This window comes from Brachionichthys hirsutus, chromosome 14 (genome assembly GCF_040956055.1).
Source record: "Brachionichthys hirsutus isolate HB-005 chromosome 14, CSIRO-AGI_Bhir_v1, whole genome shotgun sequence".
NCBI classification, from domain to species: Eukaryota; Metazoa; Chordata; class Actinopteri; order Lophiiformes; family Brachionichthyidae; genus Brachionichthys; species Brachionichthys hirsutus.
In genome coordinates, this window is record NC_090910.1 from 5929427 (window position 1) to 5942979 (window position 13553).

Sequence of the window (13553 nt, forward strand, 5' to 3'; positions counted from 1 at the left end):
GAGGAGAAAATGCACCTTACACAAAAGGTGTCAAAACGCATTCAGTTGCCTGTCATTATAATGGTATAAAGATGGTGACGGGTGAAAAGCTTTAACGCTAAACTCCTCAAAGCCTCCACAACACCGATGGCAGCTCTGATTGCCCTGAGAGTAAATGACCTGCCAAGTTCTGTTTGCAGTGAGTGTTGATGTTAAATAATTCAAATATGGACTTCCTGTCTTATTTTGTACATTAGAATGGAGACACCAAAACAGTTCAAGTTGTCTGAATGAAACTAAATCTCTAATGGCACGGTCTCTCAATCCCTCTCCAAACAGCTCCAGAGTTCCTGCGCAGCCTCCTGGGATCACATGGGAGTTGTGGAATTCACTCGGGAATGCTGTGTAAAGCATGGCGCCGATCCTCGATGACTCGCAGGCACTGGGATGATGTCACTGCGAAAGCTCAGGAGCGCTTCATGTTAACAAGCAGCCATCATGATCAATAGGCTTTATGGTCTCTGGGATCGCGTGCAAAGAAAGACAAATGATCTGCAAGACAATTATCACAGAGCATTACACTAATAACGTTTAGAATGTTCCGTTTTAAAATGAATGACGGACAAGAAGATGATGCCGTGTGGAAGCAGCTCTAAAGTTTCCTGAGATGCAGATGAGGTGGTTGCTTTGATTGGCCACTGAGTTAGAAACCATTACTGGTTCGCTGTGGCCCAGTGTCGATATCTACGTTCACCAGGTGTCATGGTGAGCTGATGAGCAATGGGGAAACTGGAGCATGGATGGGTTCACAAGTTCTCTTCCTGTTTATCCGCAAAGACATCCTTGCGGCGCCTGAGAGATAAGATAATCCTGCTGCCAAGGATATGTATGTGTGTCCGTGTGTGTGTGTGTGTGTGTGTGTGGACTCACTCTTAACCAGACCATTTCCAACACTTAATTTTTCACTGCACGTAGCCCAAATGAATTCTCCGTGCATCGTATCATAGCTCTGCATAATGCCTGTTGTTGTTCGAACCTCTGAACCACTGTCAAATGAAATGACCCACCGACACAGAGCTGCTGCATTCATGCCTTGATGTCTTCAGACTTTGCATGACTGTACATGTAGCTGAGGTTTTTTTCCAGATGGCCGACATAAATTATGCAAAGTACATACTGCCGCTGCTTAGAGGAAGTTACCCGTGCGAACTATGAGGAGGATATCTTTAGCTTAAACACTTGTTGTTTTTTTACAATAAGAATTGCACTAGTATGTTGTTTCGTGGGGAAAATACAAATGATCAAAAATAACGTTTTGAACAAATCTTTGCTTTTTCTTATGTATCTATAGTTTTGTCTACTTCACCCCTGAGGTATGTTGTGGGATATACTGTAATTGTATCAATACCGCAGCGCCACGTTTAGCCAAATGAAGGCTGCGTGATGGCCCTAAGCGCCACATCAGTTTAGGAAACATCTGAATGTCTCTGGGGAAATTATAATCTGCCATCCCACAGAATTTGTGCGTTCAAAATGGAATAAAGCCAGAAATACACTTCAAAATATGTTTTGGCTAAGACGTGCTCACCATAAACATGTCATGGCGCCTTTAATGCGGCTCTAATTCTGACTGTTTGTAAGGCTGACTACTTTCCACCCATTAACAACCAGAGGATATATATTTTAAGCCATGACAGGAATGTCCCATACAGTGTGAATGCACTGAATCGGAGCGTGGCATATTTGTATCACGTGTTTGTTTGTACAGAGGTCTAGACTGTATTTCTATTGTTGTGTCATAAGATCAACGTGCTCCTTATCTTGGTTTATTTTCAATGCTGCCAAATAGTTCTCAATATTTCTCTTTGTCCCTCCTCTTTTCTCTCTGTCTACCATTTTTCCCATCTCTTTTGCAGCCTGGAAGCTTCTGAAGCCGAAGAGAGGTCAAGTGTAGGACGTCTGTTAACACCTGCACACTAAGGTCCGTGCGTGTGTAGGTGTGTGTGTGTGTGCGTGTGTGTGTGAGAGAGAGAGAGACTGACTCCCTCTCTTTGTTCCCTCTGCAGCTCCACTTCCAGCTGTTGCCGCATTCCTCCCCACGCTCATGCCGTCGGCTCTTTGCGTTCGCAGAGCGCGGGTCTGTGTGCGTAAAAGAGAATCAACAGTCTTTCCCAGCCATCCACAGGTTGCGCGCTGCTCAGGGAATGTCTTCCCAGTTCGGAAAGAGGCTGTAACCGCAACATAGGGAGACGTCACGGGATATTTCCGGGAGTTTGGTCAATCCCGGATCAGCTGCGTAATTTCTGCGCGATGACAGGAGTGTCCAGTCCGGCTTTCATAATGGTAAGAGCTGTTTATGTGAGTCAAGTCAGTTCATTTGTAAGGACCCACGTATGTTTTTTGTAAATGAAGTCTTTGTGTCCGCGGCTCAGGGAACATTTGTTTCTAAGGTGAGTTAACTAACGAGAAACTAATCAATCAAACAAACACGTGAATACAGGACGAGTCCCCGGTACAGTAATAGACGACCAGACTACTTGTGACCTGCGAACTCTCATATATTTTGGGATCACTAACTTCGAACAGTACTACTAACGCAACGTTACATTATTTTAAGGCAGTTCAAAGTAGAAAAGCGCCCTGAGAGCTCAGACCTCCGCCGAGCAGCTCATTCCGCTCCTAATTGGATTCACACCGTCCACATGGTGATCTGGATCATCATCAAAAGGTTCTAAATTGGTCTTGGTATCTTTATACACCAACCATGAAGAGTAAAAGTGAATCGGAGTTGATGTGTATTTTTAACTGATTTTTGAATCCATATTTTATTTTTTTGCTGACTCCATTCTGGATCTGATCCAGATTAATTCTACTCCACTGCAACTAGGAAGTATTGCCACTATATCCTAAATGTTTTATCTAGTTATTTAACGGAGGGTTCCTTTACTATTTGAGACAAGTATCCTTCTCCTTAATCAAATTAAACGATTCCATTTTTTTTAAACAAACATTTGCATATTTATTAAAAATACATTACCGGTACAGTTTTGGCAACTGGGACTATTTTCCTCATTTTAAATTAACAGTGCTCAGTCTAGAGATTCTATATTATTTTACAACTAGGACAATGTACACAATATGAATCTACAGTATACGTATCAGGTGTAGTCATAAAAATTCAACAGGAAACTTTGTTACTCCAAAGTAAATATTTTAAAGCTAAAAAACCCACTTGAGTCAGTTGGTTTTGTCCATTCTGAGCTACCGTAGCGCCATGTCAATATAAGACCAGCTCCTTCTGCAAATGGAAAAGTTTCCAAGGTAATGAAAATGCAACAATTGCTCAATTCAGGTGATTGAATATTAATGAAAACCTGTTTATATTTAATATCCACTCCAACAAACAATCATAGTTTTGCAATCATGTAGTTGAATGATTCTACCAGTCTGTGGAAGTCATTTGACATGTTCATTTTACCTAAGATAAAGGTGATGAGGTAATCATTTAATTCCAACGATTTTGAGAGCACTGCTAAACAATATCTTGTGTTGTGAGTACCAAAGTGGCACGACAAGGATTGTAATTTGTAGTGTTTTACAAATTATGAGGATGTTGCAAATTGGTATTTGAATAAGAGCAAACCTCAACTTTTATTTGACCCAAACTAACCAAGATAATGTGTGTGACATGCATGGATCAGTCCTGCATAAGCTACTATATCACATCCAGTCATTTGGCATCGACAGAGAAAATGATGGAACCACGGAGGCAAGAGGAGAAACGTTATAGTCTGACCACCTGCCACCAAATTAACATCTTAGATTTCTATATCTGGAAGAAGCTGGGTCATGTGAGGTTTGTTCTGTCCTTTAAATGTGAAAGCAAATTATACCCTGCATGATAAGACTCTGCATCCCAGTATAATTATAGGATTGTTCATTTGTCTTCGGCAGCTCCAGCCACACCGCTTCGCCCAGATAGCAAAGCGTCCGTGTCACCGGCGTATCTTTAGTATCGTACCAGAGAGAATATTACATCACACCATTTAGGTAAATTCCTCCTTGGAGCAATTTTAAATTTCCACATCCACGGCTTCATTGCAGCAGTGCTGCTGTTTGAGTGATATAACCATTGTGCCTGTCAAATGGATATAATGTGGGAAGCAGGAGGCTAAAGCTGTTCTCAACATGCCAGCGCTGTTATCAGAAGCTAGACTCGTATCAAAGCAAATATATTAGGATCCGTCAGAGACATAGAAAGCAGATAATTGTGTGAAAAACAGAATTTGATTTCTGTTATTTGGTGTCAAGTCCACTCCAGCATTTCCTATTTACCACAGACATGTCAGCCGATCAATTAAATAAATTATATATGTCAAATATCTCAGGGTTCTTCAATCTGCATTTAGTTCCCTTTCTTTGTCTTCTGGTCTCCACATGCTCAGTTTACCTCTCGTGTTAGCTCGGATTCCTTCTTTCTGCTTTCCTAAGAGTTTCAGTTCAGTTCAGATCGGTGATCTATATCATTAATGTGGATTATATGCTATGCCCCATTAGCAATTCACTTTTCCTCCCTGCCTGCCTGTCATATCCGGCCCTTCAGAAACCAAAATATCAGTTAATCCCCTGCATAAGGTGGTTCAGGTAATCTGGGCTTTTCCAAACACTTGCGCGCCTGCGTTAGAAACTCAATTTGAATTTCCTTCGCTTTTTAGTCATCTGTAATAACAGTTCACTTTCTCTCCTGTGAGCATCTAGTGTTTCGGCCAATGAAGAAAAAGGACAGGAATGCAGGCGAATCGGCGCTGGAGAACAATGAGTGTGGGCTAGTTGTGTTTTAACAAGGGTTTCAAGGTCAAGCTGTGTTAATCAGCTCGGAATGTATTCACCACAACACACACATACTGTATGTACAGAAACAATAATTCTTTTGTTAATACGTAAAATATAGAGTCCAGTGACGAGAAAGGAGGACGATAACCCGATTTAGCCCTATGAGCTGCACTAAAGAGGGCCACAGAGAGAGGGGCTCCATATTAAACAGCAACTGTGACACAATGCTGGCTTTGTCAGGTGGGAGGAGGAGAGGTTAATGCTGGAATGTCAGGGGAGGGGATGTTAGTAAGAGAGAGGGAGATGCAGCAGGACAGACGTGAGACAAATGGAAAAGGAAAGGAGATTGTGATGAAGAAGCGACTCCATTTCATTTTGAAGATATTTATGACTCTGTTGTCTTTGCAAAAATGCATTTTGTGCGTGAAGTCAGACAAATCTCTGGATGTTTCGTTCATTCCTTAACTTGATCAAGTATATACTCCAACCCATCACATCATGTTGTGGAGCTGGCCCAAGATCAGTTGGGCTACTTCAGTTAAGTAATCCTGTATGCACCAGAGAGATGGATGGCCAACATTAGGGTTCAGTGTGGATAATTTAGAGGGTGAATTCCATTATATTACTGGCAGAAATTGAATATAAGGTACATAATTATACTCTCATTAGAATTTAATCACTCTAAATTAAGGATCTTTGTGTTTTTATTACCAGATAATGAACCTGATTTATCAACAGAGGGACGGGATCCTGTTCCCTATAGTGTTTTCAACACTGGCGCAAGGAACAACTTTGCATGTGTTTTGCCTTTTTTGTTTCTTTGCCCTACTGGCGTGTCAGACAACGTGATTCAGTGGCTTTCGCTCTGCAGTCACACTGCCAGAGAGAACAACATCCTAGACAACAGAACACAAATGAAAGCTTTCCAGATTGCTTGTCTGTCGCGTGATGTTTCAAATGGTTGTTGGCAAAATGTGAAATCTGAAAGAAGCTCTTATTAATTATTTAACCCAGAGCTTTTTGAATGAGTCGGAACATGACAGACACGTTTAAGTGATTTTGTCATTCCAAGTACTGTGCTGAAAGAATCTGTTCCTCATCAGTGAGGTTGCCAGCAATTGGATTGTCCTGAGATGTTGTTGTGAGAGTGAATACCCTAACGCAAAGAGACGGAAACAGTAATGCAGAATGGAAATGCAATATACAGAAAGGCAAAATATATCAGGACAATAAAAAAAGAGGAGGACTTAAACACCGGGGGGGAAAGCAGTAGTTGAATAAAGCATCAGGAAAATGTCTGAATGCATGTCTTTCAAGCCTCCATCTTCCATCACTTATTGTTTTCCCCCCTCAGTCCATGCTTCGTTCCTCTTCTCTTTATCGCCGTCTCCATCTCCAGATGCAAAGCTGAGTGTTTTTTGGCAGACTCAGCTGTTCTACAGATGGGATCAAAGAGAGACTCTGTGTGCATTGTTCTTTTGTTCTCTTGTGATGCTAAGAGAATTGTATATTTACGACGTCGTTCTAGCGCATGTGAAAATATTTAAAGGGCTACTAGTTCATGTTTAGGACTACAACTCAAAATGAGATGGTGAATGTTGAAGAAATATTCCCAACATCCAATGTTCCCAGCAAAAAAAAAAGGAACACCTTTGAAATCACTCGTAGTCTTTCATATAATCCCATTCCAGGATTTATGTTGTGGAAAAACTGCTGAAGCAGCATTGCTTTTTTTCTCCAGGCTGGCTCATTCTTTACTTGCTCATCACCTGTATTCGTGCCTGTAGTCCCACAGATCATGTCCAGTAGAACAATGGAAAATCTTTTGACCACTAATTTAATTTATTTGCCATTCTTGGATAAAAAAAAACAACCTCAAGGCTGACTATTTATATATAATATATTAAGATATATTATTTGTCATGAAAATTCATTTCATTATAATAGAATATTATATGTGATGTTAATGTTATTTCAAACATTAAACACTAAAGCTTATTATTTATTACTTATTTGCTTTTATTTTATTTTATTTATAATACTGCCACCATCTGGCAGGAATCCTGCATTACTACCAAATACAGAGAAAAAGAAGGGAACCATCCATCCATCCATCCATTTTCTTGTAGATGAGACAATCGTCACACCCACGGGCACCTTTCCCCTTTGCGGGTCACGGGTGTTGTTAGAGCCTAGCCCAGCGTGTTAGAGGCGGGGTACCCCCCCCCCGGACGCTTCGCCCCACAGAGACAGGCAACCACTCACGCACACGCTCATACACTCCGGACAATTTGGAGTAATCACTTCACCTAAATTGAATGTTTTTGGACGTGGGACATATGACATTCTTTAATTTTAAAGGCCCATCCTTAGTTTTCAGAAGCCAGCCTCTATCACTCTGCTGATACCGCTGAGCTATGCTAAAAAAAAAAAAAAAGTATCCCCAAGGAGAACAGTAGAGCCATTTCATAATTCTCCACACAATTAATAGCATACAAACAGTCATTTAAACTAATGATACTGGTTAGAGCATCTTTAAAGGTACACAACCGACTGAACATGGCTGCTGCCCTACTTAGACCATAATAATCACACTTTAGACCAGAGGCTCTGAGAGAATCAGCTGTGATGAAAGGAGATTGTGTGACTCCTCAGGATAACAGAGCTCAGCATGCCTCACTGCTCAGCTTAAACCACAACACATCAAGGACAAAGACTCGTCCTGACCTGCCCAGCCTGATGCTCACCTGGTTGAAAGAAGAAGGGAGTTTGTGGAAGACAAAAGAGCAGCAGAGACCCAAAGAGGAGGAATGATGGAGGAAATAACAGCAAAATAAAATAGAAACTTTGTGGAAAGAAGAGTAAAGAAAAAGGTTAGGATAAAAAATGGTCTCATTCAGGAATTGTACTTTGGCTTTTGTGGCTTCTGTTGTACCTCCATACAGTCAAACTGATGTTGCCATCATACTCTGTTTGCTTTGTCTACAGCTCTGTTTGAAAGAATCAGCGGAATGTGGGGCCTCATATCTAAATGTGATAACGAAAACACATGATGTGTGACTTTATTTGCCAATGCTTGTGCATAGGGGGTTACAAAGGGTCGCTGAAAAGAAGAAGGAAAAGCACAGAAAATAAAGCAACGCAGAAAAGGAAGTGATCTCAGCGAGGAAGTCGGTCCTGAAGTAGAGGAAGTGTATGGGACTTGTGTTTGTGTTTCCTCTGTTGGCGATCGAAGTGAAGGAAGGACGGCAAATGGAGAGTAAGATTGAAATTGCAGAAGGATGGAAAAGGAGAAATGAAAGAGGCATGCGGGGTTGGAGAGGTCGGAACGCTGTGAGAGAAACGTTTGAGAGCACTTTGAAAAACAGGATGTTAACATTTCTGATGAATGAATTTGAGATGGATAAAGTATATCTCTACAGGATCATTGTAGGATTATATGAACCAAAGGAAGTATGTCAAGTAGAGCGAGGACGACGGGAGGAAGGGGAAGATGGAAAAGGAAATGTGTTTTGGGTGATTTCCCCATGTGCTGTAATCATCTCTGTTTTAGTCACAAATGTCTCACTCATCCATCTGGGTCCTTTGGAAGTGTGTGTGCACACACACACACGTAAGTGAGGCGTGACTGTTTTTCCGGTATTGAATTGTAGGGTACTGCGGGGGATGTCCTCTGAAAGTTCACTGAAAGACGGATGGCTTTGAGGTGTTTTTCTGTTTATCTCTGTTTTCATTCCTCTTTATCGTTTGTACTTCTCTTCCTTTTCTTCAGGCTCATTCCTGTCCTGTTATTTCAGAGTTTTCCCTCGTGGCTTCCTTCTTTTTCCCACCATGAAACAAAACATGTTGATTTCTTTCTATATCTTGGACCTCAGTCACAACTAATGCAAACACGGAATAGTTAACCGTGGCTTAGTTTAGAATTAGATTAACCTTTGCCTCTTTAGGCCCAGTCTGTTGGCCCAATAAGGTCAACTATCTCTGGCAGGGTTTGTGTTTATAACCTACACACACACAAGCACACGCAAAGATGAAAAAGCTGCACGGCATGACTGACTGTTTCCGCATGTTTGGAATTCTCCATGTGAAAGTGCTTTAAGGGGAAAACACTGCACTAAAAGTAAACTGACACACACACTCCACACACACACAACTAATTTACAGTGAATTAATTTTCCATGAAAAAAGAATCTCCATGATTCCTGGCAGTTTAATACTCTGTTTGTGTGTGTGTGTGCGTGTAAGGCTCTTTGTGTTTAAAGAATAATCAATAATATTCATCTGCAGATGTTACGTGTTCCAGCAAGTAATATGGCAACCAAAATGTGAAATACAAAAAAATCTTTGACTAAACAAACACAATAAAATAATCAGAGATGGGGAACACTGATCAGATGGATAGATATTCTGAAAAGCTATAGTGCCATACATATTTGTGTGATTTTGAAATGACTGTCTTTCTATTTGTTTTAACTGCAGGACTGTGAAATGATGTTCCAACCAGAGTCAGACCAAATATCTCCAATTGACCCCAGGGTGAGAGAAAACACACATCCTCATATAAACACCTGAACACCCACACATGTTTAACGGAATCTAATGCAAATTACATGAAATATCTTAAAAACATTCATTTAAATCAAAGAACCAGATCAATGCAAAACATTTTTTTTTAACATGGATTGTAATAAACAAGCTGGTGGACCCCAGAGTGCAGAGACAGAGGCAGGAGTAAAAGTGTCACATAAAAAAACACTTGACTTATAAATGGAGCAGGGAAATACAGAATAAGAAGATTAGAAAACGCAAACTCGCTATACAAAAGAACTAAGGCCTGGACTGGGGTCCCAGTAAATGTTAACACAAAATACAGCCAACACAAAATACCAAATACAGAACTAAAAAAAGTACACAAATAAGGCCATGTCAAATTTATCAAACTGCAGAATCCCTTCAAGGGGCAACTAAACACCATACTGATGATAGCGTGTGCCAAAAATGACCTTTCTTCTCTAACTGATCCTTTTAGTGTCGTCCTTTGGACCTGATTGACACGGGAAAGGTGCTGAAGGTCCAGACAGCCTCGCCTCATCTCGTGAGCCTGGGCAGCGGGAGGCTGAGTGTAGCGATCACTCTGCTGCCACTCAAAGAAGGTTAAAAAAACCACATACAAAAGACAAATATTGGTTAGAATTACATGTCATGGAGTAACTATTTATTTTCACATTCATTGCCAGGATCATGGAAAGCTGCCGCTGTATAGTCTTCACTCCTCCCTCTTTATCACTCCTTTTTTATTTTGTTTCCATGTTTGCTCGCGCCCCCGCACTGCCTATCTTTTTTTTTTTTTTTTTAGCCCTTTCCCCATGTCAACTTCATATCTATGGTTATGGGTGCAGGAGAATGGCGAGGCAAAGTTACAATGCAAAGTAAAGGAGCTAACACTACTTCCCACAGTTTCTTTGAACCAAAAACAGCGACTACAGTTACGGCATTCACGTCCCCAGTTATTTATTTTGATTGTCATTTTGGAAAATGATTCATTCTTTGGTTAATGCATGCACTGAGCCCATAGCTAATCAGAACTGCATTGTCCAAACCAAACATCTCTAAAAAGCACGACCCGCACTATGTGAATTCACGATGCTGGCGACGACCACAAAGTGTTAGCTTCCAATCCACCAAACTGACATCCAGCTTATTCCTCAGAGAAATGGCATTCAAATCAGTCCAAGCTGTTCAAGCTGCACGAACGTGGGGCAGTGGTTAGTGATGTTGCTTCAAAGCAAGTGGGTTTTGGTTTCTACCCGGGTCAAGAGTTTGCACGTTCTTCCTTTCTCTGCACATGTTACCTCTGAGTGCTCCGGCTTCTTACCACAGTCCAAAGACGTACAAGTGAGGTGAATTTGCGACGCTAAAAACTGCCCCGAGGATTTTTTTAAAGGATTGATTATGTTCGGTTGAAGTCATTGAGAACAAATTATCACATGTAGCAAACCACATGTTAACTCAAACGCTGGTGAAGATAAGCTATTATATTGTGGTTGGGGCGTTAAAATGATTTAGATGTTTATAGAGCAGTTCAAACACTGATTGTAAAGGTACAGATATAATGTCTCATGCATCTTGAGTTTTTTTTTTATAACCCCTGCCTTACTCACACAGTTTTACAGTTTCACAAATGGTTTTAAATTCCAGTAATGTGAGCAAACCCTTTGAGGAAAATTAAAGATCTTATTTTTCTCCATAATGTGTCTATTAAAGAAGAGAAGAAACAGTTAAAATTCAAAATATAATAATGATAATCTAAAAGTCGTGACTTAAATCATAGATCACACACATGGTTCAAAAAGACTCCCATTGAAAGACATGCTTCTAGATTTAAACAATGAGTAAAACTTTAATGGCTGATTATATTTAGACATATTTTGGGCTTTACTATATTATGAGGATTTCATGTATTTGATGTTGCAGGAGTGACCCGTATAGGTAGAGAAGATGCTCTAATTCCTCAAGACATCACCATCCAGGGGCCGGGCATCGAGGCTGAGCACTGCTCGATCGTCAATGAAGGTGGCTGTCAGCTCACTTTCTGCAGAATGAATGCGTAATATTGTCAAAACACAGAATTATCAAAATGATGGTTTAAAGAGTATCAGCAAAGCTTTCAATCTTACTGTATTGCAAAAAATATTACTTTAGTATTTAAAAAAAAAAAAGACGAGTGTATTCAATCATTTGAGATTGTTTAAGTTCTCGAGTCATACTAGCAGTGTGATTATCTAACAAGCATCACAGAAAATGCACAAAGGACTTCTTGACCATGTTAGGCTTTAAATAGAAAGTTGGGAGTCGTTTTGCAAAATTAAACAGTGAGTGGTGGAAGGTTTACTGACCCGGGACCTTCTCATCATTACATGCAACAGGAGGGGTGGTGACTCTGGACCCCTGCGGTAACCTCTGCAGTCTGGATGGAGTACAGGTCACTGTGCCCACACCGCTCACACAAGGTAAGACAAAAAAAACACACACACACAAACACTGTATGACTCATAGCTAATTTAGCCCAGAGGTTTCATCACTTGACTGTACACAACAGAATCACATAAATTCTGACATGTTGCCACCTACTGGCCGATAAAATAAACTGATTGAAATCTAATTCCAAGTGCCTTGTTAAATAACAAATAAAGACTCTAATCATCTGCAAACAAATCACATTTGACAATCATCTCTCTCTCTGTCTTTGTCAATAACTGAGTCTTTGGATGATGCCCATGTCCCAACCAATCATGATCATCTATTGCCAAGTAATCTGTCCACACCTCGAATGATCCAAACATTGTTTTTCACTGTTTCATAACTTGGCAAGTATTTTGTTGCCAATGAGTTTTAATTACTTTGCTGGTGTCATATTTAGAAAAAACAGACACTGCATGTACAAAAGTAAATAAATATGTTGTGTGTGTGTATTTGTGAAGGAGCTAGGGAGTGGCTAGCTACTTCATGGTTTGGTTAACTTGCATTCTTTTCAGTCGTATGGGGTACAGTAAACATTGTGCTGACAGCTTGCATGGAAGCGACAGGGTGTACAGTATATCTGCGTGTGAACCTACAGGCATGTGTGTCTGGGAGCATTCCCACATGTTTGTGTGTATTGTGTAGGATTTAGAATGTGTTTGTGCCTCTTATTTGGGTTATGTCATAGTGGTTTGGAACTGTGAGTCACAGCTTCCAGCAACTGCAGAAGATACACTACTCATCAGATTCTTTTATCATAGAGTGTGCAGAAAACAGACAAGCAGCAGCCTTTTTATGTATATTTATGTCCACCCTGCACACATCTGTTTGTCTGCCGGTGTCTGCTGCGTTGCTTTCACTTTGAGTCTCCAGAAACAATTTCCTGATGAAACCTTCCTTTGTTTTTTTTTTATCTCGCATATTTTACACAACATACCTCACTTTGCAACAAATTGCCCCTCACGGGGATAATAAAGTTTTTTCTGATTCTGATTCTTTGTTTTTCCTTCTGCATGTCCATTCTTTCTGTGTGTGTTTTCCTCCTTTAATTGTTTATCGTGTAGCCTGGTAATTTTAAGTTAATTATTGATAGAGCTATTTATTGTCCCGCTGTGCCAGACTAATATTGACAGTGTTCTGTGTCTACAACCAACGTGGTGACGCAGCAGGGGCAGAGAAAGAGACTGAGGCAGAAGAATGAGGTTAAAAAAGTCAACAGAGCCTGGTTTGACCCCCCCCCCCCCACACACACACACACACACAGAGATAGAAAACATATTTAAGGAATATCTCCTGCCCTGGTTTGAGTTGGTGTACTTGCACACCAACACATGCACAGGCGCACACACTTACACACTGAATGACAATCTGCAGATAATTAGCCATGTTTAGGAAGTGATTTGTCCCAAGTTCATGCTGAAGTTGACCTGAAATCATGTCAGAATCACCTTGAAGTGAATAGCGACCAAGTAGTTTAATGACTTTTTAATGCTTACAAAAGCTACTAATGGCATAAGATCAGCAAATTTTGCTGCTGAACAAAACACAGCACTCTTTGTCTAACTTGCACATCAACACACGTGATGAAAGAGAGGCTCGGAATTTGTCTAGGATGCAAAGTATTAAATACTTTTCTCTTATCTACTCCGGCGTGTTTTCAAATTCATCCACTTTAAGTTAAACCTCAGCCAACCAGTCTGTCCCAGCATTCCCTCGACTGT

General features: G+C 40.6%; 1 protein-coding gene across 1 annotated transcript in view; it reads left to right on the plus strand.

Moving 5' to 3' along the window:
• Positions 1-2289: 2289 nt before the first annotated feature.
• The window catches only part of phldb2b (pleckstrin homology-like domain, family B, member 2b), a 32097-nt gene continuing 20833 nt past the window's right edge, over positions 2290-13553 (plus strand). The window contains exons 1-5 of the mRNA XM_068747915.1: positions 2290-2322; positions 9292-9348; positions 9842-9965; positions 11287-11385; positions 11739-11822. Coding sequence (XP_068604016.1) covers positions 2290-2322; positions 9292-9348; positions 9842-9965; positions 11287-11385; positions 11739-11822 — 397 coding nt within the window. The remainder of the gene's footprint in view (positions 2323-9291; positions 9349-9841; positions 9966-11286; positions 11386-11738; positions 11823-13553) is intronic.